Raw genomic sequence first — 26,595 nt, forward strand, 5'->3', positions numbered from 1 at the left:
GCAGCAACGGCGGGGACGTAAAACGAAACCACGGAAGCCTGTGCGCGTGAAGGCGGTTCGCACAAAGATGATTAATTAGTAAAATAAAGCCGACGGTAACCGGACGCCGCAGCTGATCCGGGCTCGGGGCTCAGCAGAGGACACCGGCACATGTGGAGGTTGTGTTTTCGGAACGAGGCCAGGTGAGTCAGACCCTCCTTTTGCGGGCAAGCACGCGTCTCCTCTCGATCGCGGTGCAGTCGCGCGTCAGCATTTTCACTTTGAATCATGAAGCTGACATCCTCCGTGTGTGTGTGTGTGTACGTGCGTTTGTGCATCCCTAGGGGACTTTAGTCCGTGACAGACGAGCCCACAAACTCGGCTCAGTTTGGCATCCATAATTTACGAGCCGCAGTCAGGCTGAGGGTAGATCCGCGACACGCAGGTTTGTGCAGGGCATCAAGGAAGCTCCTGCAGGCTGCGTGCGTGCTGGCTGGAAGACCCCCCTATGTGACCGAGCGACCATTAGGCTACTAGATGTGTAAATACTGTCCGAGTGATTGGATCAATTTGAGAAAGCGCAGCAGTGTGTGTGTGCAAAGTGCAGGCAATAACGATGAGAGGTGATATTGCTGCATCCACTGCTGTTATCACTGAGGAGCAGATAACACGTCAAACAGCCTCATGTACCAACAACTCTTTTTATTTTGTTTTATTCTAAATCAGATTGTTTTTTATCATGTCTTTATTGAATCCATATTTCGTCTCGTGTGTCTTTATCGTGATGCAGAGAAAATGTTAAATACAGTTTGAGAGCTGCAATCAAACCTAATGACGCGCACCTTGAAGCCTTGTGCGTCAGTGCAAGATAGTTTTTGTAATCTATAAGAATTTGCCAATCATCAGATTGTCAATAACTGCTGCGGCGAGGCAACGCGTTTAGTCGATGTGAGCAGGAGCAAGAGTTTTAGCAGCAGGTCCCTCACGTCAGATTGCACACACTTTATGATTTAGTGAATTAACGCCCCTGTTTCCGCCCCCCTCCTCATTGTCCCTCTTCAGTTTTAATAGGCTGCAGCGTCTGTGAGGCAGCCCCGTGCGCACTGGAAGCCCAGAATTCAATTGGTGGAACCAGGAGGGGAGCCCCGGCCTTTTCCACTGCAGGAGGAGCAGAGTTGGAGGAAACGGAGCGAGAGAGAGAGAGAGAGAGCGAGAGAGCGAGCTGCCAAGACAGCAGCAGCAGCAGCAGCCTGCGCAGTTTAGAAAGAACACGGCACTGCCTCCTCTGCTCTGCTGCACGGCATGAGGGACTTCACCCAAACTGCGCACTGACTCTGCAGGATGCACCGCTGCAGCTGCGTAGTTTGCTGAAGACGGACACACAAACCACTGCAGGAATTTGACAGAGGAATTGAGACGGACCGGTCGCTGACCACAGCTGCGACATTTGGTTTCCCCCACTGAGCGGTTATCATTCCTGCCCCGCGCCGTGGCCTTGTAGCGGACATGGGAAATGTAAACAGCAGTCGGGCTGGATTTTAAACTACGCACACGTCCCACGTCCTCCTCCCGCCCCCTCCTTCTCCTCCTCCTCCCGGGCTGTCCGAGATGGAGATGGAGACGAGGGTCGAGCCGGAGCAGGAGGGAGAGGCAGAGCCGCCCATGCACAGCGTACACGGAACCAACCGGATCAGACCGTCCTCGTACCGGGCCCTGCGCAGCGCCGTGTCCAGCCTGGCCCGCCTAGATGACTTCAGCCGCGAGAAGATCGGCGCGGGGTTCTTCTCCGAGGTGTTCAAGGTGAGAGAAAGTGCTTCATGACTCACTTTCACACTCTGCTCAAGTTATGCACAGCTTGTTCGGCGTATTGTTGAGGACAGGCTCAAGATTTGGTGTGCACATCCTGCAGGTCTCCATGGATACACAGCATCAAACTCTCTGTGTTTATTAGATTTAGGATGACAGTGCGTGTGTGAGCTGAACTAAAACTTCTTGACAACCAACAGTGAGTTGTTGACTTCCTGTTAACTCCACTTGATCCCTCACCATCTCTGAAACAAGTGGTATCCATGGCAACCAGTGCATCCGAACCCAAACACCAAGTAGAAAAGCTGTATGATGTTGACTAATTGCAGGAGGAAGTTGGTGATGGGGAGGGCGTCACGGTGTAAATGTACACCTCACCGTCTTGTCGTCCTCTCCACACACACATTTGCAGTGACCCACATGTTGTGTAAGGTGGACGCTGTGTTTTGGTGCGTAAGTGGATATGGTCAGGGCAGGTAGATCCAGAACACGTGTAGGTAACCCTACGCCCCCCCTCTCTGTTCGGACCAGCAGCCTTCATCCCTCTAGTCACGCTGCTGTTCACTTGCATAGAGACTAATTCCAGGAACGCCTCATTAATGATGACAGCCCGGTGTGAGAGAGGGAGCACAACACAAAGAGGAGCTGGCCTGTGGATAAAATGAATCCATCACCTTTTTGAGAAGAGATCTTGTTTCATATGCTGATGAGGATTTATTTAACTGGATTGAAATCAATTTACAGATACTGAAAAGTTTGAGATGCATTCGAAGTTCAGAAAGCTGAAGTTTTTATCTTGAGCTTTATTTCAGTATAGAGTCATTTTAAATTGGAAAGAAGAAAAAACCAGCGTGGCTACCTGCTGGATACGGAGCATGCAGCTGCTCTTTTATGCTCTTTTTATGGAAAATAAAAGACTTTAATAAGATCTGGGACGAACACCGTGACTTAATGAATTTCTCCCTGAACATTAAATACCAGGTTGCGCTCTGCCAGTGGTGCCTTAAGGCGGGTTTGCTGACTGATTGAGTGTCTTGCTTGACACTGGTTTTGATATACAGATGTGATTACTAGTTAAAGTCCTGCCTCCTCTCTGAGAAATGTAGGTTTGAGTGTAGAAGTTCGTATAGTTCACACTCAGTGGGTTCATACAGATTTCTACCCTTTTGTGAGGGTTTGTAAATATCGTTTAGATTTTGTGTTAAACTGGGACAATGAAACAAAACCCTTTTTTGAATTCTCCACCAAAATACAGGAAAATGTAATTATTAGTTTTGGAAGTCAGGATCACAGTGAACTGTGACACATTGTTATGATTATGTTAGTGTCATTAATCCACAGAACATGATGTTGGAATATATCAGAACATGGACTCACTTTTTAAATGAATGAATGATCCACATTTCATAAATAACTTTGAGGAGGTGTCATGTATCTTTCAAAAACATGGCAATAAATTAATAGAAGTTATATTATTAATAGTAATAATAATCATTTAAGTCATTTATCAAGGAAAAATCATAAATATTTGCAGTATTTATGGATTTATTGTGTGTTTATGTAATTGTAATTTTGGGTTTGAATTATTAATGGGACTGTGGGTCAGATAAAGATGTTGTGTTGGGCTCTGGGAAAGTGAGATGGACATTTTTCACTATTTTTGGAGATTGGTCCAGATTAGATTATACACTGATTAATCATAAAAAACCAAAAACCACAGAGCAGGCTTTCATGAAATTATTAGTTCCCTTCACATTCTACATTTCACATGTGCAGTAAATCAAATAACTGAGTGATGCTGTTTTTAAAATGGCCTGATTTCACTGATGGCAGCTGGCATTATTGTGTTCATATAGACGCGGCTACATGTGCACATGTAGGGGAAATTTAGAGCAGTTTATCCCTGTGTTATCAGATATTTCTCCTCGAATCACTCGTGGGTCAAACAAAGGTCTCGCATCAGTCTCATCAGGAGTCAATGGATTGATGCTTGTCATAATTTTGGGAATCTTGATGCTTCAGAACGACTTTAATAACTCTCACGAAAACAGCTGCTAACTTGCTCCTTAGTCAACCAGTGAAACTAATCCCAAAGCAGACACTTGACATTAAGTGACTTGTGGTCAACACTGTGACCAAAACTCCAGTTTTCTTTCAATCACCATGGTGATGTAGTAATCGGTCATGTAAGCAGTGAGACTGAAGGGAAGCCTTACTCTTCACTTTCAACAATAACTGAAAATTAAACACATGGCAGCGATGATTCCCTCATGTTAATAAGAGCTTATTCAGAGTGCCCTAATACCCATGTGGGAGCAGTGCCAAGACTCTCAGGAGTAAAAGTGATGTGTGTGTATTTTTTTTATTTATTTTTTTTCCTCTGGTTCCTCTTTCCAAGTATTTGTCTGATCTGTGCGTCTGTCGCTGAATGTGTGATGTGGCTATAAGGGCATCTGTCTGATATTGAGTTGAGACACTGGAATATTTCTGTTTTGAAAAATGAGGATTAGTCTTTCAGAACTGCAGCAGGTTAGTTTCTCTCATTAACTGACTTTCAGCTGTGTTGTGTATGTGTGGCCAGAAGATGTCTTGCCGTATTTTCGATGACTCTACCATACAGTGTAGTTTTGTAATCCCAAGTGGGGGTGGGTCAAATGTTTGGTATGACAAGTAAACAGAAATTTCCAATAACATGCAAAGGTTAAATCATGAACATTGGCAGGATGGTGGAGTCGGAGCTCTTGCATGCCCACAGTGACTCATACCAGCATATTCAAACCTTGCAGTAGCGAGAGATGAAGTGGAAATGCATGATTGTGACACTTGATAGAAACTCTTTAATTAGCTGTGGTGAACAGTGCAGTCTTAAACATGCATGGCCGAGTCGACCCTCGGCTCATTAAATAAACTTTTTGTGTTGTGACTTCCCTCTTGTGGATTGTCCTCTTTTTTTTTTAAAGAAGGATCTTCAGGCCACCCAGCCTTCAGAAGCCACTCCCTCAGCTTTGCCCTTTGAATGGCCAATGAGCATGCAAATGTGACCATGTTTACCGCTGGCTTGTCAAGTTGGCACTTAGGTTTGGATCAGCTTGCCCTTTGATAGCGCCATATAAATGCAAAATTGTTACCGCAGCTATCAGTCACATTTCAAAAGTTTGCTGACGTTGCTGAGTGAACGATTGTTCCTCTATCCTGCTTTAGTTCAGAGGAAAAGGCCTGACTGTTCTGCTGTGAAACCTCTCTCGAATGGTTTGTTTATTAAATTTAGTGAGCACTAAAATGTATATGTTGCATATACTTACATGTGGGCTTTGAAATGGATGTCCTGAGCTAGGCTACAAAGGCTCTGGCCTCCCGCCATGTGTGTGTGCTGTTGTTGAGCTTCAGTCCTCAGTGCAGATCAATGGAGGCTCGCTGCAGGCAGACAGGCAGCCATTCACCTCTCCAGTGTGCAATTGTGCAACCTGGAAAAAAATAAAAGAGCAAGACAAAAAAAAAAAAAGGGGGGGGGGGTGGGAGCACACGTGTCAAGACAAATCCTTCAGGTGCTGTTTTTCATCTTCCTTTAATATTCTTCAAAAGAGTTTTTTGTGTGTGTGTATTACGAGAACCTTGTGCAAGACTCCTGCTTTTGTTTTGTTTTGTTTTTTTTCCATCAGCCTCAAACTCAACCTGAAGGCTGAAAAGCAATAAAACCCCTCAATCACAAATAAATTGCACCATCACTCAACGGTTCAGTTAACTGCAGGAAGTCATTATTTATTTATTCTGTCTGTTTCTCAGGCCTGCACACTTTTTGAACAAACAGGATGGTTCGATTTCTAATTGGATTACTGAGTTAGTGCGTCATTTTCCAGCTGTTTCTGTTCCAATAATAGATGGTATATTTGCTAATGCAGATAACACCTGCTGTCTAAGAACCAGGAAACGGAACAGGCTGCCTATCGGATTTGGTTCTCATTTGGCCTTCTACATAATTTACATGAGTCATGAAAATCTCACAACATTGTTTTCAGACACGTACAGCACATACCAGTCTACTCAAGGCAACTTTAGTACTTAATTTATTTTGTAGAAGTTCTCTGTCAGACTTACGTCTTGGAATTTGGTCAATATTGGTCTTTGGAGTATCTTCTAGCCAATTCTAACTACACAAAAATATGATGTTTGAAAGAAATGGACTTTCATGTGAGGAGTTGGATGAGAAGGTCAAAGCTGCATTTATGTCTGTATGCTAAATGTGAAGCTGCAGCTGCTAGCTTAGCTAAAGATAACAAATTTTACCAGCATTTCTGAAGCTCACTAATCACCAATATTATATTTTATTTTCTTAATCTGTGCAAAAACTAAAGTATAAAAATTAAATGTGGTTTTACAGGGACTTTTGGTAGGTTAGTGGTTTCCCTGTTTCCATTTTTTGCTAGCGAAACTAACCGGCTACTACCGGTGTGTAGCCTATATACAGTGTCTACCACATAAACATGAAATTGGTGTCAATCTAGGGTGATGTCCCTGTTTTCAGGGGAAAGTCCCATGTTTTTGTTGGGCCGTCCCTGGCTGGACCTGTCCTCGGAAATCTCCCCGTTTTAACTGTTTAGCATTGTGCTGGTTTTGGCCAACAGAGGGCACTTGCTGCTAGATGGAGCAGCTTCAAAAGTGAAGTTAAAACCATCAAAATATAGTTACCAAAGAGATTTTTCCTTTTCCTTTTTTGTCGTCTCTAGGCAGAGAAAAGGTTAGCTGGCTTACTCATGGGTTAGGAATTCATAACCGGGCAGTAAACTAACAAAAACATACCAAAAGCCCCCCAGCGGGAACTTGAAAAAATAGTTTTCATGTTGGAAGAAGTGAAGAAGAAATTGCCTGACTGTCTGTAATGGATTTCACATAACAATATTCACAACCTTTTTGTGAAAGATGATTTTGATTCTTTTGGTCTGTGGACCCTTATGAACTGAAGAAATGTAAATAATTGAGGAATAGAAAGATAATAGGACTTCACTACTGCTTCAAAGGTAGGAAGTCGTCATTTTAGCAGTTATTCATCAATAGTTTACTACAGTACAACAGTTACCATGGTCAAAATACATGAAACTGTCACTGTCCGCCTTTTTTCTGTTTCATAGGTAAAAACATTGGATATTTTGATGATGTATTGATCGCTGAACTGGAAATGTCCCCAGTTTTCATTTCAGAAAATCTGGACACTTTTTATATCAAAAGCAAGTAAATGTATTTCCCAAAATGTCAAACTATTTAAAGTGTTGTATGAAATTCATGTTTCAACTATGAAAAGGCTGCTAGCTAAACTAGCTAACTCTGGTACAAAACTTCAAGTAGCATTTACGTTTAATATTGTGCACACCCCCTTTCAAATGAAATGAACCTGTTTTTAGTGAAATATTCAGAGACTTTTGTAATTCTAGAAAGATTTCAAGAAGGTTGCCGTTCTCTGCTGATTCAATATAAAGGTATCTGTCATAAACCTAGCCAATCTTTGTTCTTCTTGCTCAACATATAACCATACAGCACAGATTGATAAAGTTTTATAGTCTTGCGGCTTCAGCTGACTCATTATTTTTCCGTTAGAAGAAATAACTTTGGGGCTGATTTGATTGTTTGTCTTGGTAACTGTCGCGAAAAGTGGGAAACAGAGTTTGAAATTGAAACTCATGCTGCATTTACATGAGTCACATCGTGAGAATTTTCTTCTTAACAAAACCAGTCATCATGGAAAAGATCATACCTGCTGTGATTAGCCCACTTGGACTGTAGTGATGGAGGTGTGTGAGTGTTTAGGGTTGTTTTATGGTCACGAATGAGATATGATGATAATAAGCCGCAAGAGTAATTAGATAAAAAGAGGATAGGAGTCTCCAGAGGACAAATACTGTCAACATGATTCGGACAGCTAATGTGTATATGGGGGTGTGTGTGTGTGTGTGTGTCAGCTGCTTGTGACAGAGCGGTAATGTGAAGGAAATGGGTTGGCAAACACTGCTGTGGTGCCTCTGCTTGTGTGTTCATTGTGTTGTACGTCTGTGTTGTGTATGTCCACAGCAGCGGCTCGGCAGAAATTCAGTATCGACTTTTCGACCTTCAGTTGAATCGTATTGTGCTTTCATCTTACAAAATGAATGATTTCATGGTTAAAGAGTTTTGCATATCGTACAAAACACACGACATTGCACGAAATATCTTTATTTATTTTTTTTATATTGTATTTTGTAGTTTTGCATACACAATATTGCCATTAGAGCTGCTGCTAACTATTCATTTTGCTATCACTTAATCATTATATATATATATATATATAGAGAATAATACAGAAAATAGTGAAAAATTGAGATTATTTATTTAAGACCAAAACATTTTAGCTTTAAAAAAAATTAAACAAAATTATTACAGATAAATTTCTTTGACTAAGTGATAAAGCGATTTCATTTCAGCACCAGTTGTCATATAATGCGAAAAATATTTTATCGATTTCAAACATAACCAACATCTTTCATCTGTAGTGCAGAAATGATCGGTGTGCTCATCGATTTAAATCTGTTGACTGGATTTAAACAATTTTCGAGGCCTGTTATGCCTTGATTTGATAATGGGTTAAGTTATGGTAGTGAATAAATGATCATTCTGAGGAAAGATTCCTCTGTGACATCTTATTGTTTTTGGGTTCAGTTCATCAGTAACTTTATCTTGAAGAGAGATAGGGATTTTGGAACTCCTCCACAGGGACGTGTTCAGATGTGACCGATTCTTAGGAAATCCTGGCTGGAAAAAAAAAAAAAAAAGACAGATTCTTAGGAGCTGCATACGCACACAATCCATGATCCATCATCAGCCGTCACCTTTTGTGCTTATGATCAGTTTGTTTTCAGGATTAGGAGGATCTCTTTGTGTGTGTGTGTGTGTGTGTGTGTGTCCGTGCTGTCTTTGGATGGTGGTGTTGGTATGGCAGAGCCAGTGCAGACTTGAACATCAGAGGCTTGGTGTAGCACTTTTCCCTCATTATTCCTCTCCTCCCTTGCTCCAGTCGGGACCTGCTCCCTTGCCATTCACTGCACAAGTATTTAGCTGTGTTTATGTTCTGCACAACCACACGAAAGCGCTGAGCCTGTCATGCGCCTGTCTTCACTTGAACCGCCATGTTTACTGCTTTTTAAAAACATTTCAACTGGATTTAGGATTAAAAATGGAGAAGTGTCGGGGTAAGAGTTGCACAATTATCTGTTTTCAGATACCTCCTCTTCTCCATCATCGTTACCAGTGTTTTTTGTTTTTTTTTTTTTTTTTTTTTTTTTTTTTTTTTGATGCATTTATCTCAAAAGACAATCGATGTGTGTTTACATCAGTGCACAATGAGCGTTTCCTCACGTCCACATATTGGCAGTAGTTGTAGTCTTTTTAGCTGGACCTCAAGGAAAGCCGCTCCCTTGTGATAAGGTAAACAAATGGCTCAGTGTTTGCATGTGTGTGTCCAGCCAGTATCACAAAACATTGTTACATGGTTTTTTTGAGGTGGAGCAGAGTTTTTTTTGTCATCTGTCCTGTCATGCGTTTTTTTAAAGAGTCAGTTCAAACACCAAAAGCCAATTAGTCATTTATCTCCAGTGTTATCAAAGCCACACAGAGTGTACGTCTTTCGCCCATGTTTTTTTAGATATCTGTCTCTGAGATCTCTGCCTCCACCCTGATGCAGTGGAAATGAATGGAAGTTAATTTGTGGTGGCGTTTTTTTTTTTTTTTTTTTTTAAAGGATCAACAGCAACGTCTCTTTCCATGAAGCGTGTCGTCATCACTCTGCGTAATCCACAGAGCACACTGGGGACAGTTTCTATAGGAACTACTTTCCACTGAAGACACACTTTTTATTTATTTGTTTGTTTTACCATTTTAAAAACATAACCTGAGATATTGGTCAGCAACTGGCCAGTGACATGTATGAACTTGAATGACCCCCATCCCCCCCTCATGTTTAGGCCTGTGTAAAGGGGGGGGGTCAGTTCAGCATTAGACCTGGACTGTTCGCTGTTCACCCCCCCCCCTCCCCGATCAGGTTGTGTTTCACAGAGGGGGACCTCCCTGCTCACTCACTGATGGACCCGGCTTGGCTCGGTGCCTCGTCTCAGTCGCCTGCGCTCTCACTCTGACGCCCTCACACACTGCTTGTGCTTCTTCACGCTATAACTGAGAGCTGAGCCTCAGGCGGTGGCTTAAGCTCTGAGTTGTTTTGTAGGAGAAGTAATTTTCTCAATTCTCTGACACACGAACACACACACACACACACACACACACACACACACAGTGGTGGAGTTCACCCCCTCAAGGACTTTATTCACAGTGACTTCACACCTCAGCATAAAGCTCATGTGTGAAATTGGTAGAAGCTTTCCTGTTTTTGTCTTAAAGTGATGCCTCGAAATGCGTCTTCCAAAGCAAATGATGCTCCAGTCTGGTTTTTAAAAACGCTGTAAAAGTTGTTGAACGATGATGATACTTTGAGGAGTAGATCCTGTCTTTATGTCTGGCTGTCGGATACTTTCTCATGTAAAACCCACAACAACCTGACTGTTGGCTAAACGTTTAGATCTCATTGTCTTTGCTCTGCAGAGAGTTATGTCCACAAGAAACAGATTTCAAAGCAGTCTTGATGCATTTCCACTGAAGACCCCCGCTGTTTATTTAGAAACCCCAGTGTGGTTTATTTAAAAGTTGATTTAGATGTTGTGAAAGTGTACGTTCAGCTGCTGAAATGATAACAATGGCCCCTGCTGGTGGGAAGTTGTGAAGTAATCCACGAGAGAAAAGGAGGCCTTTAGAGTTGACCCAGTGTCCTGAGGCAGTCGTGTGTGTGTGTGTGTGTGTGTCTGCGTGCGTGTGTGTGTGTGTGTGAGAGAGAGAGAGGATGTGTGGTCACACTCAGCTGCACTCCACTGCTGCAGCATATAATTTGTTCTGCAGAGAGTTTTCTCTTTTTAACTCTACATGGTGAAAGTATGTGGACACCTGAAAAGTATTTGTCCACATACTTCTGGCCGTGTCACATGGACTGAACATCTGCCCAGACAGGGCTGTGGCCACCAGTGAGGACACCGAGGTCATGTCCTCAATATTGTTTTGAAGAGGTTTTTGGCATTTTACTGTCCCGTGAAGGATGTTTATTCTATTTTTATGCCGGGTTCAAATGTGTTTTTAGAGTAGAAAACTTTCAGTTTGACTCATTTTAGGCAACAAATACACACAAATAAAATCAAAATTTAGTAAATTTTGGTGTTTGTCTACTGAAAGTATATTCCTGGCATTGTCAGAAAGGCTTTGAAACAGCATTCAGGGAATTATTTTGAGAGAGAGAATTTACTTGAAACTTATTTTAGCAGCTAAATTATTATAGAATATAAAAACAACAACCCTGGACTTTGGGTTTGACCTCATTTTTGTAAAATCCCAGCCACAACCCTGCACACACAAGCAATGATAAAACATTATAACTCAATGGTTTCAGTCCATTTCATCCTTAAACGGATGATCTGGTCTTTTGTGAGACTGAAACAAATGTTCCTGCAGCTGAAACAGTCTTCATATGTTTTGTCTAAAGACGCCTAAACTGCATTAAAATCCCATATATATTAAATGTATGACACGTCTCTCTTGCCCTTGTGTGCGTCCTCCATCTGCAGTTTGTGGCTGTGCATCAGTCTGCCTCCTCGGGCCGCCGGCTAATGACAGACATCACTGCACACGTTGGCTGCACAGAGCGAGAGGGAGAGCGATGCCCGTGACCTTTCCTCTGCTGACAGCAGTACTTTATAAGGCTGAGCGTGTTTTTTGAAGGAGAGATTTAGGGAGTGTCTGAGCGCGTGCATGTGAGCAGTAGCCTGTAGTAGGTGTGTGTGTGTGTGCGTGTGTGCGTGTGTGTGTGTGTGTGTTGCTCCATGTTGTGGGGTAATCTTTTACTTAGGCGTGGACATTGGCATTCCAGTGGCAAGTCTGTGGAGATGACCGGTTAAGTGGTTGGCATGGAGCATGTATAAAATAAAATAAAAACAAAAGAAAGAAACACTATATCCTTCTTGTGGTGATGTTGCAGAGGTAAGCTTCTCAGATGGCAAAAAAAAACACACCACAAACACACGTGTGCACACACACACACCTGAGAAAATGTTGCCAAAGTTGCACTTGAACCCTGTGTTGAGTCAGACGGACTCGCCCTGTAATGATGACGGGTGAGAGGTTGTTTGTTTAGAAGCTAAAAACTGTCGGGACAAAACAGTCGGGTCAAGCAGCGTTGCAATTCTAACCACTGCTGCATCATCAGCAGTTGGCTCACGTTTGCACTGTGTCCTGCCTGTGTGTGTGTGTGTGTGTGTGTGTGTGTCTGTTTGTGTGTGGTTGGGAGATGAGCATGTAATGCTGTCTTCAAATAAGTGAGAAGGCAGACGTGTGCAGAGAAAAGGCGGACAAGTGTGATGTAAATCCAGAGCCATGCATGGCCCAAGGTCCTGTTTGCCTGATAAATCTGTGCTACTCAGGAGGAGGCTGTGTGTGTGTGTGTGTGTGTGTGTGTGTTGTGTGTTGTGTGTTGTGTGTATAAAGAAACCTCTTAATCGGCTACAGAGCTCCGTCTACCAGCTACATGAGTCTGCCTCATCCTCTAAGTGCTGTAAATATATAAAGAGAGGCAGAGATTAGTCCTGCACTCCCTCCAAACTCCTGCTGCCTGTTTAAATGTGTGCTCGGACTTTCCCGCTCTGCAAGAGGAAGCAACGACTGTAAGCAATTGTCTGTGCGATTTACATGTGTGCATCCATGCATGTGTTGCAGCACTTTGCCAAAGGCTGAAGTCCTCAAGTGGCTTTGTGGAAAGAAAGGATTTAGTGCAGCAGAGTGACTCTCATTGACTGGCTGTTACGATGAAGAGGGCTGCCTTCATCCTGTGTGTGTGTGTGTGTGTGTGTGTGTGTGTGTGAGAATAGCATTACTCACTGCACTCTAGTCTGGTCTCTAATAGGCTTTGTGGATTTTTATTTTTTTCCCCATCACCACTCGACCCAGAGCCCAGCTGAGATCCAGGTCAGTGTCACACTGACTTCAGCTCAACGGCTGTGACTTCAGACTTTGGCTACTTGCCCCCCCCACCCCTACCCCCCACCCCCACCACCGCTATGTCTTTCATTACACTCTCATGTCACTAATGAAGACACAACCTGAAACCCTTAACTGCCAGTTCTACTTTATTAATAGCTCAAAGGAAATTTGGTTTGCAGTCAGGCAGTAAAAGTCTGATTCCTGATCCAAAATGCAAACAAGTGTCACTTCACAACCAAAATTAAAAACACAAATTAGTAGCAGTTACTCAGTGATTGACAGGTCTTTTCAGTAGGGCTAGGTATTGTTATAAATTTTTCAATAATTAAATAGTGTTTATATGATGATGTAGTTTGGCAGTAATATCATAATTGTACTTTTTTCAGTACCTTGATTTGAGAAACATGTTTTTCTACAGCTGTTAACTGTTGCCTAAAATAAAAGAGCAAGCAAGATTTTGATTAGGACCAAACACTAGATCTTTGTTTTATTATTGTTATTTTACTATAGAGGTTGTAATGTGAGTCTTCGACTTTGGTCCGGACTGAAATATCTCAACAACTGTTGGACGTTCATGGTCCCCAGAGGATGAACCATAACGACTGTGGTGAACTTTTCCTTTTTTCTAATGCCATAATGTGACATCATTGGCGTGTTGGCGTATAAGTTAAAGATGTTTTTCGATTCTATTCAGGGTCGTTAGTCAAGTCTTGGATCAAATATGTAAATATACTTTAAGCTCTAAAACATATTGAATGGCAGAAAGTGATATAATTTATACAAATTTGTCAAGAGAATTATAAGAAAATTTAACAGCAGTTCTTTCTATTCAATACCAACACTCGCCTTCACACTCACTTCTTCACACTCACTTCTTCAATATCTTAACACTGGCAGTTACACTCATAGTACTGCGATTTCTCACACACTCACAAACACATAAACATAACACACACACACACACACACACACACACACACACACCCCGCCCAGCAGACTTAAACACCTCTGACTTTCTCTCTCTGCAGACTCGTCTGCTGCTTGTGTGCTTGCGCCTCTTTAGACGTCTTGCCAAGCAAATATGCACAAACATGTAGCCTGAGGGGAAGCATGTCGTGTCTCCATGGTTACCATACCAGACACAGACGCTGCCGTGGCAGCAGGTCGCCACAGAGAAGCAGCCAAAACATATGAAGAAACTCATCTGACCCCCTAATGTTAAATGGCCAGTTTCCAAAAGCACCTTGGCGCTAATATTAGTCAGCACTATGTGGGAGTTTCATTTTATTACTTCAGATAGTGTTAACCCATGTGATTTTATCTATGGATAATATATTATCATCATAAATACTGTGCTGCAGGCCTGTCCTGTCCAGTTTTATGTGCTCATGTGTACTGTGAGGTGCTTTGAATAATGTTTTCCATCTACTGTCATGTTGCTGCGAAAAGTGGAACAAGCATTAATTGTTCCAGAGAGTCTGTTGAGCCAGATTTTGTTTTTTAAAAAGTATATTTTCTGCCGCTAAATTGCATCATTTCCCCAGTTTTCTGATTTCTACACAAACAATGTTGAACTGTCAGTTTTGAAATCTTTTCACTGTATCATTTCTGTTGATGAAAAAGGAGCATTTATTGTTGTTGTTGTTGTTGTGTGATTCAGGTGCAACATCGTGTGTCAGGTCAGGTGATGGCCCTGAAGATGAACATCCTGGCCAGCAACAGAGCCAACATGCTCAGGGAGGTCCAGCTCATGAACAGACTGTCCCACCCTAACATACTCAGGTTCATAGGAGTGTGTGTCCATGAAGGGCAGCTTCACGCTCTCACAGAGGTAAGACGTTGATCAGTATATTTGGTATTTTTAAGAATCAGATTCACTTTATTCTCTGATAACAAATCCTGACCTCGGGCGGATTCATTTAGATACAATATCTAATTGCAATTAGATAGATGGATAGTTCTATGTAAGATGGTTAATTATGCAGTGTTATGACATCTTTCCACTTGAAACGCCAGCTGCAGTTAATGTAAAATCTTGTTCTTATGAATTATTTTCGTACTCCGTCTCTATTCAGATCTCTCTGCTTGTTGAATGTTGCTTCTATTTCTCTGCTGTAAACCTAAAATAACTACAAAGTCTACATATTTTTTTAAAATTAAATGCTAGCGGTGTCGTTCATTAAAGTTTAAAACATGAACTTCCTGTTATCTAATGCACTGTACGAGCATCTGTTCTTTGACTGCCTGAACAATGAGGCCCCAGCTGACTGGGGTCAGGCAGTTCATGACATTTCACCTGTTTCTTACATGTGATGGGTTTACCTGACGTTGCCTAGGCAACTGAGCAGGACATCAGTGAAAAGGAAATGGATCAGGGGATGAGTGGGGGATTTGGTGTTCTGACGCCTGCACTGGCAGCATTTGTATTTCTAAAGCTTTTCCTCATGTTGTGATGATCCAGCAGCTCAGCAGGTTTCAGACGAGGTGATTTTTAAAAATGTGATATTTTTTTTGTTGTTGTCATTGAATTAAAATAATGAGGTTTATTGAGAAGTTTAGTTGATGGACTCTGGATCACACTTAAACTTTAGTCAGTTTAGTCTATGAAATGTCAGGGGGAAAAGGGGGGAGGGGGTCCTGGTAGCCTTCTGGTTAAGATGCACATGATACCACCCACGACATCCCCTCCTTCTTTTCCCATTTTACCTGTTTCTATCTGTACTGTCACTGTCCAAAAAAATAAGCAAAATGCCACAAACAAGTGGCTTGTTTTGTTTGACTTATTGTCCAAAACCCCCAAAATATTCAATTTAAAATGATATAAAATGGAGAAAAGCCTCAAATCCTCACATGTGAGAAGCTGAAACCTCTAGATGTTTGGCTTTTTTACTTGTCAGAAGGCTTAAATCATTAATCTACACACACACACACACACACACTGTACATTACTAATGAAGCTCTTGTGTTGCTGTTTATCCTGATGATCCAGTACATCAACGGTGGTAACTTGGAGCAGCTGTTGGGCAGTGACGTGTACCTGTCGTGGAGCGTGCGCCTCAGCCTCGCTCTGGACATCGCCCGGGGACTGCAGTACCTGCACAGCAAGGGCATCTTCCACAGGGACCTCACCTCCAAGGTGACGACAAACACACACGCATCAGTGCCCACGTACAGTACACACACATCAGTGCAGACTGATGCTCTGCTGGGAGTCTGCTCCTAAGGTAGCAATACATTTGTATTACATGCACTGATGCACAGTAAACTACAGTCACCTCACATATTCATGCTGGAACACAAACTGACACGATGCAGGTTTTGCCCTAAGGCCCCTTATCTTTCCAGTTTATACTGTGATCTAGCATAGCGCATACAGTTTTACCAAACATTAAAAATATAAAACTACTTGCCTGATATTGAACCTGGAGTTTTAAGGGCCCCTGAAGTCTCTGGGGATCCTGGACAGTTGCAGCTTTGCCCTGTTGGTAATCTAGCCTTGTACAAACCAGCGTTTTGGCACAAGCCTCCAACATCAATCTGTCCACATAACAGGGAGCAGCAATAGAAAAACAAACTCAAAATAAAAACCCAAAAAAAATGTAGATGCCTTCGAGCTGTAACAAGTCCACAAAGGAAATGTTGACATGCTGGAAAATACTACAGATCAGATTTGAGTGGAGATTGCGGTAATTTAGCTGCTAAGACACTGACATTGTGCAAAAACACAGAAATCAACCATTTCTGTTCATTTCTGATGGATAGGCAAATTAAACATCAGCAGTTTCTTGGCTGCTGTCGCTCCACAGCTGAAGACTTAAAGATGGCCTCCTAGAAATGATTCATCGCAAATGAAAAGCTCTGCACAATAAAATCTCCGATCTCTGTTGAAATTCTCGCTGATTTAAGTGATGTGTGTGTGTGTGTGACCTCTGACCCCGTGTGCAGAACTGCCTGGTGCGCTGGGAGGGCAGCGTGTGCTCGGCTGTGGTGGGAGACTTTGGCCTGGCGGAGAAAATCCCAGATTACAGGTGAGTCCATTCATCAAAACTTCTATCGACGCCCCGTGATTAGATAAGTCGCGCTCAATAAATGGCATTCCTCCACTTCTCCCTTTTGTCTTATTTATCTGTCAGGCCATATCTCTCAGTGCAAAGTGTTTTAGAAAATGCCTCCCTCAGCTTCTCTTTTCTCCGATGAGACACAATCACACAGACCCGTTACTCACATCCAACGCACAGTCAGGTTTTTTCCAGAGTGTGCAGGCACATGTTGCGGTTAATCCCCCTCTCCAAACACCGCTCGCTCTCCGTGGAACTATTATTATTAATATTGTCGAGCGTTGTTTCAAGGGGGAGGTGGTAGGACAGACAGCAGCTTGACTCACAGAGGTGGTGTTAATATTTAATCTGACTGGCTGTGACGCACCACGGTCTCTCTGCCTCTTCCTCTGTGTTTGCAGCTGTGTGTTTAATATGCACTGACATTTATGTGGCTTGTTTTATTCCCGGCCATCAATTCACCGCTGGCCCGTGCTGACTGATCGACCAGCGGAGTTACAGCCCTCCTCTGATGTGTGTTTTTTATTTTCTACAGCTGGTTTTCCAGTGACATCATGTCTCTCATGGTGTCAGATGGTCAGATTCTTGCCTTAACTAAGAGTAGTAATACCACAGTGGGGAAATATTCCATTACAATGAAGGAAAAAGTTCAGATTTCAACATTTAACTTGTGCAAACGTGTCAGCAGTAAAGCAGTTAACGATGCTTTTTAAAAAATCTGAAAAGACTTTGTGTCTCATGGTGTCAGTGGGGGGAAAAAAATCATGTATTGAGCCTGCAGAGGAGCATGGATATTTTCTGGTTTAAGGTCAACATCATGGAGAGGAAAATGAATTCCCAAGTTTATGAAGGTGTCTTACTGGATAATGTCTGGGTGTCTGTCCACCTGCTGAAGCTCAGGAGAAGCTGGGTGATTGCAGCGAGGACAAGGACCCCAAACATCAAAGTAAATCCACCACAGAATGACTTCAAACACAGAAAATCCACGTTCTGGAGTCGGAGCCCAGATCTTAATCCAGCAGAGATGCTGCAGAATGACCCGAGGAGGAAGCGCTCAGAGTATGTCTGAGCTGAATGGTCCAAAATTCCTCCAGCAGCTACTGGAAGAGCTTGTTTGACGTCATTGCTGCCAAAGGAGGTTCGGCCAGTTATTAAATCTACTTTCTCCGGCAGCACTGTGAATATTTAATGGCTGTGTTTTAATAAAGACACGAAAGGTTATAATTGCTTGTGTGACATTATCTTGGGGACATTGTGTTTGTCCAAGCTTGTGACTGTGATGAAGATCAGATTTTATGACAAATCAATGCAGGTCTTTCCAAAGGGTTCATGAACTTTACTGTATCTGCTTCCAGCCTTTATGCTAAGCTAGGCTAATCACAGCTCTAGCTTCATGCAGAACACTCTCAAATGAGTGTTATCAATCTTCTTATGCAACTCTTGGAGAAACTGTAAATAAGTATATTTGCCAAAAAGCATAACTAGCCCCAAAATGGAAATATTCTAGGAAAGTACGAGTAGATCAGATGAACTGTAATTAAGTGTATAACTTACACAAATGTAGTTTTGTTTATCTTTTGTACCCAGAGTGTCACGCTACAACTTGACCCCACTTCTCCTCGACATCCATAAAAGTCCAAGACTGAAATGAAACGATTTGTTGTCTTTATGATTATTATTTCTCCATAAACAAATCAGCAATCGGTTGATAATGATGTAGAGCAGCCGCTGAATAGTTGGGATGTCGAGGGTGACCTTAAAGAAACACAGCAGCCAGTGTCTCAAGACTCCTGCCCCCACACACACACACACACACACACACACACACACACACACACACAGCTGACACACACTCGTGTGCCATTAGCTCCTCGTCCTCCCCTCCCCGACGTGTCTGCAGTCGTTTAGCAAACACACGACTTCTTGCTGAGACGAGACAGCTGCCACTGTAACCTGGCCTCCCCCTTTTCTGTGTGTGTGTGTGTGTGTGTGTGTGTTGTGACTGTGTGTTCTGTTTCCACTGGTTCTGTTTGTTTGTGCCCGGCCACCTTTTGTGTTTACACAAGTGTGCGTCATTGTCGGGGGGGCATGGGGGGGGGGGGGGAAAGGCTGTAACCTCTGTGGTTCTCATGCTTTCGACTAAACTTTGTTCTGATAAATTTCTGCTTTAAAAACAAAAAAAAAACAAACCAAAAACATCCTCCAGGACCGTCCTGTGAGGGGTCAAATGTGCATCAAGATACAAACAAAGCAACAAAGCTAACTAAGCTTTTTATTTTTCACATGTGAGGCAGAGGCTTCCACCTGACTGTGTGTGTGTGTGTGTGTGTGTCATTGTTGCATTCCTGCACCTATCAAACATGAGGCCTCTGTTTGCTCCGGTGTCTCTTTCCAAAGCAGCTGGTGAATTGCGGCTCCGTCATTTTTCAAGGGCATGTTTGCTTTTTATTTTAGTCAAATACTGTTGTATCCTGTAGCAGGGCGCTAGCAGAGAATGGATGATGTTGACAACCCTTCTTCAATGTGTTTGTGTTGGAGTGCTACCACTGTGCTTGTGGCATGGAAGGAAAGAGGGAAGGAGGGAAGGAGAGGAGATGAAGGGGGTTTAGGAAAAGCACTCCAAATAAGGTCAAACTATTCCAGTCCTCCTATTTTTGTGCTCTGCCTTACTGGATCTCTCCTGGCCCTCGTATAAGAAGTCACTCTCGTGTCCTTTACGCTCCTGTAGTTCCTTTTTGAGTCGTTCCATAATTATTTTGTGTTAATTTCTAAGTTTTCTGTAGCTGTTTTTCTCTCTGCTGCTTTCTCTACTCTTGATTCTGTTGGGTCCACTTCTCCAAATGTTGTTTACGTTGGGAGCCATGACCGTCTCTGCCATCACTTCCCCGCTTGTATTTTCTGCAGTATCATAGCTCACAGTAGCAGATGGAAATAGCACAGAGAGGAAGTATCTGCCAGCAGGGTGTGTGTGTGTGTGTGCGTGCGCGCGCGTGTGTGTGCAGGCATGTGTGCAAGCACGTTGTCCTTGCACATTCTTGTGTTCCTTCCTTTTTATTCTGCTTAAATTTCACAACAATATCTCTGTATAACTGAAAACATTGTGGTTTCTTAGATACAAAGGAACTACACACACACTTGCACAGAGCCAAGTTTCATCCCATAAAACCCTCTTGATTGGGTTCTGCGTTAATGAAATGGAGCATGATGCCTGCTTGCACAACTGTTCCTGTCTGACTTGTTAATCTGTTGTCATCTTCAGAAATCCTGAATGAAGAATATCGGAAAATATTTTTTGTTGTTTCTCATGCATCACTATCGGGTGAAGTCATGTAGTCATCCTCATCAACCCCTTTTTACTACATTTTCATCATTGATTGTTTGACTGATTTTATTTTCTCCTCATTTTTATAATCGTTTTGGTCCAAGAAAATGTCAGAAAATGATAAATGCCCATCACAAGTTCTGGAAATCAAAGATGACGTCTTCAAATTGCCTCGCTTTGTCCGACCAGTAGAAGAAGCAAATCCTCACCACTGAAATCTGATCCCACAGGAATATGGTTTCAGTTGTAACTAGAAACTGTTTCACCAGATGGACGTTAAGAGAATTTGTCGGACAAACTCAAAATTTTCAAGTATTTATATGGATGCGACAAACATTTAGAATTTAAAAAATGCACAAGACATTTTTTTCTGTCGGTCGGGATCAGACTTATCTAAGCAAACAGTTTTGTCTATTCATTCCTTTTTGAAGATGATTTAATTCAAAGCATTTTATGCCCTTAAAGAAACAATTTTCAACAATTTGTCCAGTATTTTTATTTTTATTTTTTTAAGTTAATTGGTGATTGTTGAGTCAAAATGTCAAAACTGTGAAAATGGCCATTATAAGTTCTGAAGGCACAAAGATCTTCAACTGTTCAAAAGCAAAATATCTTTGATTTTAATATCATATAAAAAGATGAAAATATTTAAAATTAAGAAGATACAGCCATTTTATTAGACGTCATTTGGTGTTGCAGTCAATCCTTTTATTTCAGGTGGTTTTGGACCAACCTCAGTAAAAACAATAAAAACGTCGGTCTGTTTTTGTGAAGAATTATTGTTCATTCGCTCATTTTTAACTGATTCATATGTGCTTTAAGAAACATGACTGTTGTCCTGATCTGTGATATTTATTATTGTGAGGAAGGATCCACAAAACTGAATAAAGCAAGAACCTTTTTAAAGCTAATAATGCTGGTTTAACATCACGCTAACCCTCTTGTTTCTCTCCTCTATCCATCCATCCATCCCTTCCTCTTCTCTTCCCTGCAGTGAGGAGGAAGACCAGGAGCCTCTTGCTGTCGTCGGCTCCCCCTACTGGATGGCCCCGGAGGTGCTCCGAGGAGAGGTGTATAATGAGAAGGTACTGACGGATTCCTTCCTTCATTTTCCCTCCAGCTGCAGACTGTTGCAAGAGTTCAAGGTCCACAGTGGGCGTGATGAAAGCTGCTCAAATAAAGCCAGGAACCAGACAGTGAAATAAAGCAATAAATATTTAATAAATCAGTTATTATGTTGAAGGCAAACAGGAATCCAGTTATGTAAGAGGCGCGTGTATTGGCCTGGGTCACCAGTGTTTTCTGTACTGCTTCATGGAAATCTTGATTGCCTGTTAGGGTTGCATTTAAGTGCTGATTATAATGTTTTTAGTGTTACGCAGCCTGTCTGGGCTTCATGGAACTACAAATAAGTATAAGCCACATCCAGGATGCAGTGGCTATATTTAGATTATATTGGAAAAAGTCTAAAAAAATAAAAAAATAAAAAAAAATTACAAATCCACATAACTTGCATAACCAGGTTTTCAGAGCTGCAATAAAAATGTGTAGTTAAGTTAAACATATTTAATTGTAACCTGAGAGAAATTAAAGACTTTTTTTTTTTAAAGACAAACTTGACTCACTTGAAAACAAAAATTAACTAATAATTCCAATTTTAGTTTTTTGATCTGTTCACCAGAATATTTGAGTGTTTTGTCGAAGCAGTACATTAAAACATTAACAATGATTTCATGAAGTTTGGTTAAATGAAAGTTAATCAAGTCACCAGAGCAGTAAAAAAGTAAGAATATAATACCTGTTCATCGACTCGTCTTCCTCTCTGCAGGTGGATGTGTTTGCGTACGGCATCATCCTGTGTGAGATCATTGCGAGGATACAAGCCGACCCTGACATCCTGCCGCGCACTGAGGTACAACCTGACAACGTTTTCATCACACTGCCTTAACGATTCCCCCTCTCCTTTATCATCACGTACTCATCATCTCATGCACGACTCACTTCATTGTGCTACTCATTACACAAGTGTGTGTGTGTGTGTGGAAAAATTCTTCTTCTTGGATAATTACTGTATTAAGTTTCCTTGTGTTTCAAAAGTGCTTCCTCCTCATGACTGTTGTGAAAGGAGTGTGTCAAAATGACTTGCAACTTTAAGCAACAGTTGCAACATGTCAGATATGATTTTGAAAAATATGTCAAATGATAGATATCTTATTTCTACTGCTGATTGTCATCTTGGACAAACAGGAAGTTGACTTTCATATCTTGACAGAAGAGTGCATGTCTCAAAACTGTTACTGCTGATGGACTCGAAATGAGTCTCTCAGTTATGCTCTTCGATATTAGACCATGATTATTCACCGAATCCCGCATTACATAAGTATTTGGACTAGATTTTAAGTTGAGCGAAGTATATTTGAAACTGATTTTTATTGTCCCACACTGCAATGCACAGATGTAATATGGGAACTGCTCACGGCTGCAAAAAATTCAAAACAAATTGCAAAATGGTTTTTGTTCTTGTCTAACAACACTCCAAATTTGCAGTTTGACATTTCCTTCTGCCACAAACAACAAATGAATCTGTTGTATACTAAATGCAATCATGGCATATGTAATAATAAATGGCGTTCTGTATACACATAGTGTGAAGTCTAGATTTAAGATGCAGCATCAGTGTTAAACTCTTTCATTTCTCCCTCCTGTGGCTTTTTGGTAGTACAATTAAAGACAACCGATCCAAATTTCTTGTCTGTGTTTTTCTACAGGACTTTGGTCTGGATGTGGAGGCCTTTCAGCAGTTGGTGGGAGACTGTCCTCCAGACTTCCTGGACCTGGCCATCGCCTGCTGTAATGTACGAAACACTGATTTATGATTCATTCCCTCCCTGTCTTCTCAGTTCATTCTGCTCTTCCTCCTTTTCTTCTCCCGTCTTTCGCCTGTCGTTGCTGTTGTCACATGACAGTCTGAAGAACTTTGGGATTAAAAGCACCTTATGTGGCATGAACTTCAGTATGTACTGTATGTCGGTCTCTTGAGTCACTTCTCCGCAAAAGTCTGACCTGAATGTACATTACCGTAAACAGGAAAGCGGCATAAAGTCTAATGCACGCCTTGTTCTGCTTGTCATAAAACATTTGTGACTTAACTATCTCTTCTTTGGCACAAGGAAATGAAAGTAGTGTAATCAATCAGAAAACGCAGCAAACGAGCTGATTTTAGGTTCTGAATAGTGTGTAAAATGTTTTTATGTGTGCAGGCATAAAGAGAGAAACACCCTCAGAAAAACAACACTTGACATCATGAAATGTTCAACTTTAATTCATGTATGTTCAACAAAATGGTTTCTAAACAGCAAATGAGCAAACGGGAATCAAATGATGAAGTTTATTGTGAGGAGGAAAAGCAGCTTTTGTGTTTCCTCTTTTGTTCCAGATGTGGAATATTGCTGGAGCTCTGTATGTTTCACCTTAAATGGTCCTGTCACGATGAGAGCAATAACCTTTGTTTAAACGCCTGAACGCCATTGTTGTTATAGGTAGATAAGGTCAGATCGCAGGAATAAAAAGGTGCCGCAGTTAAAGATATCGATCAGGAAGCATCGTTTTTTTTCCGAGCACTTCCTCCGCTGTCCATCAAGCTCTTGTTCAATCTGTTGAATCTCTCTTTCCTGCCAGATGAATGCAACGCTCCGTCCATCCTTTTCCCAAATCGTAGCAGAGCTGGAGAGGAGACAAGCTGAGAGGAAACAGAAGGACGAGCCGGCGGTCAAAGGTGAGTCACCTGTAGAGAGTCGACCAATACTTTACGTTACCTTACGTTACCGCCTCTCACCCTGGTTGATTTATTCTCTTAAAGCTGTTTCTCCAGCTCTTGGACCCCTGCGAAGACGATCCCTCTGCCTCCCTTCAGACCCTCGCCTCTCCCGCAGCAAGTCCGACATGCTGCACCCCCCGGACACCCCCCCCTCTGTTAACCTGGCACCTCCCACTCGGGTCAACCCCTTCTCTCAGAGGGAGGACCTCAAAGGCGGCAAGATCAAGCTGTTCGACACTCCCAGCAAGTCGGTCATCTCCCTGACCTTCACTCTGCCCCCGCCACCAGACTGTGACGACTCCTCTGCGTCTGAGGCCGACGGCGTCGACCTGCCCAGGAGGCACAGGCGCTGCCACTCGCTGCCTTGCACGCCCCCTCCTCACCTCACGTCGGCGCCGAACTCTGTCCTCACTGAGGAAGAGTCGACGTCGGAGATAAACGGTGAGACAAATGGCGAGAGCGAGGAAGACACACTGTTGGGAGAAGAGAAGGACATCGGGGAGGGGAGCGGGAGGCACCAGGCAGGTGACTCAGGTCTTCCTCTGTCCCTTGAGCCCCTGTCACTGGACCAAGAGGAGGAGGGGGAGGAGGAAGAGGAGGAGGAGGAGGAGGAGCCCATGGATTGCACAAGCTCTCCCGACACGCAAGACAGCACTTCATCTCCTTACTCCAAATCCTCCACTCCCCTCCAACCCTCCCCCACTCCCTTTTCTAACGGCTGGGGGTCCGCCATCTCAAACGGGCCTCCGTGCCTGCCTCCCCTCTCTCATTTGGACAACAACAATGTGGTCGTAAGCCGACCGCTGGGATGGAGCACCCCTACCACCAATGCCGCCACCACGACCAACAACAACGGCTACCACTCCCCTCCCAGCGACCCCGCCGGTTCGTCCCCCTTTGGCTCCAGCAGCGGCCACTCTCTGGACCAGGAGGAGGTGATCTCCTGCCCGGGCTGCTGCCTCGCCGGTCTCCGCTTCCCCTCCATTTGTCTCCGAGCTCCGCCACGCAGAAACCCCTACAAGAACCTGAACGGGGACCACGCAGCCTCACGTGGGCTGCTCTGTCCGGGACCCAAGGGTCTGCCGCCCTCCCCTACCCCAACGACCACCACCACCAGCCTGGAGCCGGGACTGGCCCTTCCGGGGGCGCAGACATAAACCCAGACTTCTCGACACCAAATACTCGCAGCAAAGACACGTGTGGAAACTCTGCACCTAAAGCTCTTCCCTGGAAATTAAGTGGGTCTTCTTAAAGTTTGCACAGATTTTAACACAGCAATACTCTGCTTATTTTCCAGACTCACTTTTTAGTGCAGAGAGCTGGTTTCCTAAAACACACTCCAGACGTTGGTTGGTTGACTTTCTCCATGAAAGCTGTGGCATCTTTGCTGGTGGATTTTTTTTGTGTTCTTTCTTCTTCTTCTTTCTTTTGTGTGTCGCCCTCTGCTGGGCTGAGGGCGACACAACTTGAGATGTCAGCTGTGCCTGCGTAGATCTGACAGACGATCGGCAGCATCCAGAACTGATCAGCATGTTGAACACTCCAGTTTGGGGCCCAGCCAGTTAGATCCTGTATATTTGCAGATGTAAAGATTCTTATGACTGATGATGATATTGATGATGATGATGATGATGATAATGATGATGAGGAATGAGGAATGTTAAGCTTAGTATTACTGTTGCAATGATTTTTGATGTTTTGGTGCTGTTTCTGAATGAACAGGCAGTTTTTGCTTTCATGTCTTTAATTATCAAGAGGTGTATAGTGCACTGCTGAGTTATATGTGTGTGTGTGTGTGTGTGTGTGTGTGCGTGTGTGATGGATGTGTATGAGGAAGGGTAAAAGAGTGTGTGCTGTACACCATTCTTATGACTATTTTTGTTGCTGTATGATCTCTATCAGCCCCTCTGGTTGCCTGGTTAAGCACTTCACCTGTATTACTGTTGTTAATAAGGAAGCTATTGATATCATTATTACTTTTGGGAATGAATGGTCAAAGACCTGCTTAAGAGATGTACAGATTCTTATTATTTAAAGATGGCATTGAATAAAAAGATGAGAATGCAGATATCTTCTACTGATATGTTTCTTTTTTTTTTTTTTTTAAAGTCATGTTGGTCCTAACTGAAATAACCTGAAATGAAATGATGTTCATGGCAAAACAGATGCACACACACCAGAAGAAAGAAGAAAAAAATCCAAACCAAAATCGGTGTTTGGTTGAACATCACTCAGATCTGTATTTTCCCTGTGTGATCAAGGTTTAAGTTCCCAGTAGCAGGAGCAGCAAAACACCCCTTTTTAAATACATTTTCAAAATCATTAAATAACTTCATCTTCTTCCTATAACTATCTCAGTCTCCCATTTTTCTCCTGCCCCCCTCTTAAAATAGATTACAGCCTTTCCTCTCTCTTACAAATTCGCCAGCCTTCAATTAAATACTTATCTCTCCCCTCCCCTTCCACCTCCCTGCTGACTCCAGTCTATCATTCTCCCCTGCAGCTTATTGCATGTGCGCCTC

General features: G+C 42.7%; 1 protein-coding gene across 1 annotated transcript; it reads left to right on the top strand.

Moving 5' to 3' along the window:
* Positions 1–26,128, top strand: tesk1 (testis-specific kinase 1). The gene is made up of 10 exons (XM_022764207.1): positions 1–182; positions 1,042–1,779; positions 14,537–14,707; positions 15,866–16,012; positions 16,822–16,904; positions 21,251–21,341; positions 22,085–22,168; positions 23,025–23,111; positions 23,935–24,031; positions 24,116–26,128. Exons 2-10 carry the CDS (start codon positions 1,588–1,590, stop codon positions 25,228–25,230), a joined length of 2,067 nt encoding a protein of 688 aa, XP_022619928.1. The 5' UTR covers positions 1–182; positions 1,042–1,587; the 3' UTR covers positions 25,231–26,128.
* Positions 26,129–26,595: the final 467 nt, after the last annotated feature.

This window comes from Seriola dumerili, unplaced genomic scaffold (genome assembly GCF_002260705.1).
Source record: "Seriola dumerili isolate Sdu_G_001 unplaced genomic scaffold, Sdu_1.0 BDQW01000531.1, whole genome shotgun sequence".
Classification (NCBI taxonomy): domain Eukaryota; kingdom Metazoa; phylum Chordata; class Actinopteri; order Carangiformes; family Carangidae; genus Seriola; species Seriola dumerili.

Coding starts and splice junctions, on each gene's coding strand:
- tesk1 (XM_022764207.1), top strand. CDS start 1,588: ATGGAGATGGAGACGAGGGTCGAGCCGGAGCAGGAGGGAGAGGCAGAG. Junction 22,169..23,024: donor ACATCCTGCCGCGCACTGAG/GTACAACCTGAC, acceptor GTTTTTCTACAG/GACTTTGGTCTGGATGTGGA. Junction 23,112..23,934: donor TGGCCATCGCCTGCTGTAAT/GTACGAAACACT, acceptor CTTTCCTGCCAG/ATGAATGCAACGCTCCGTCC.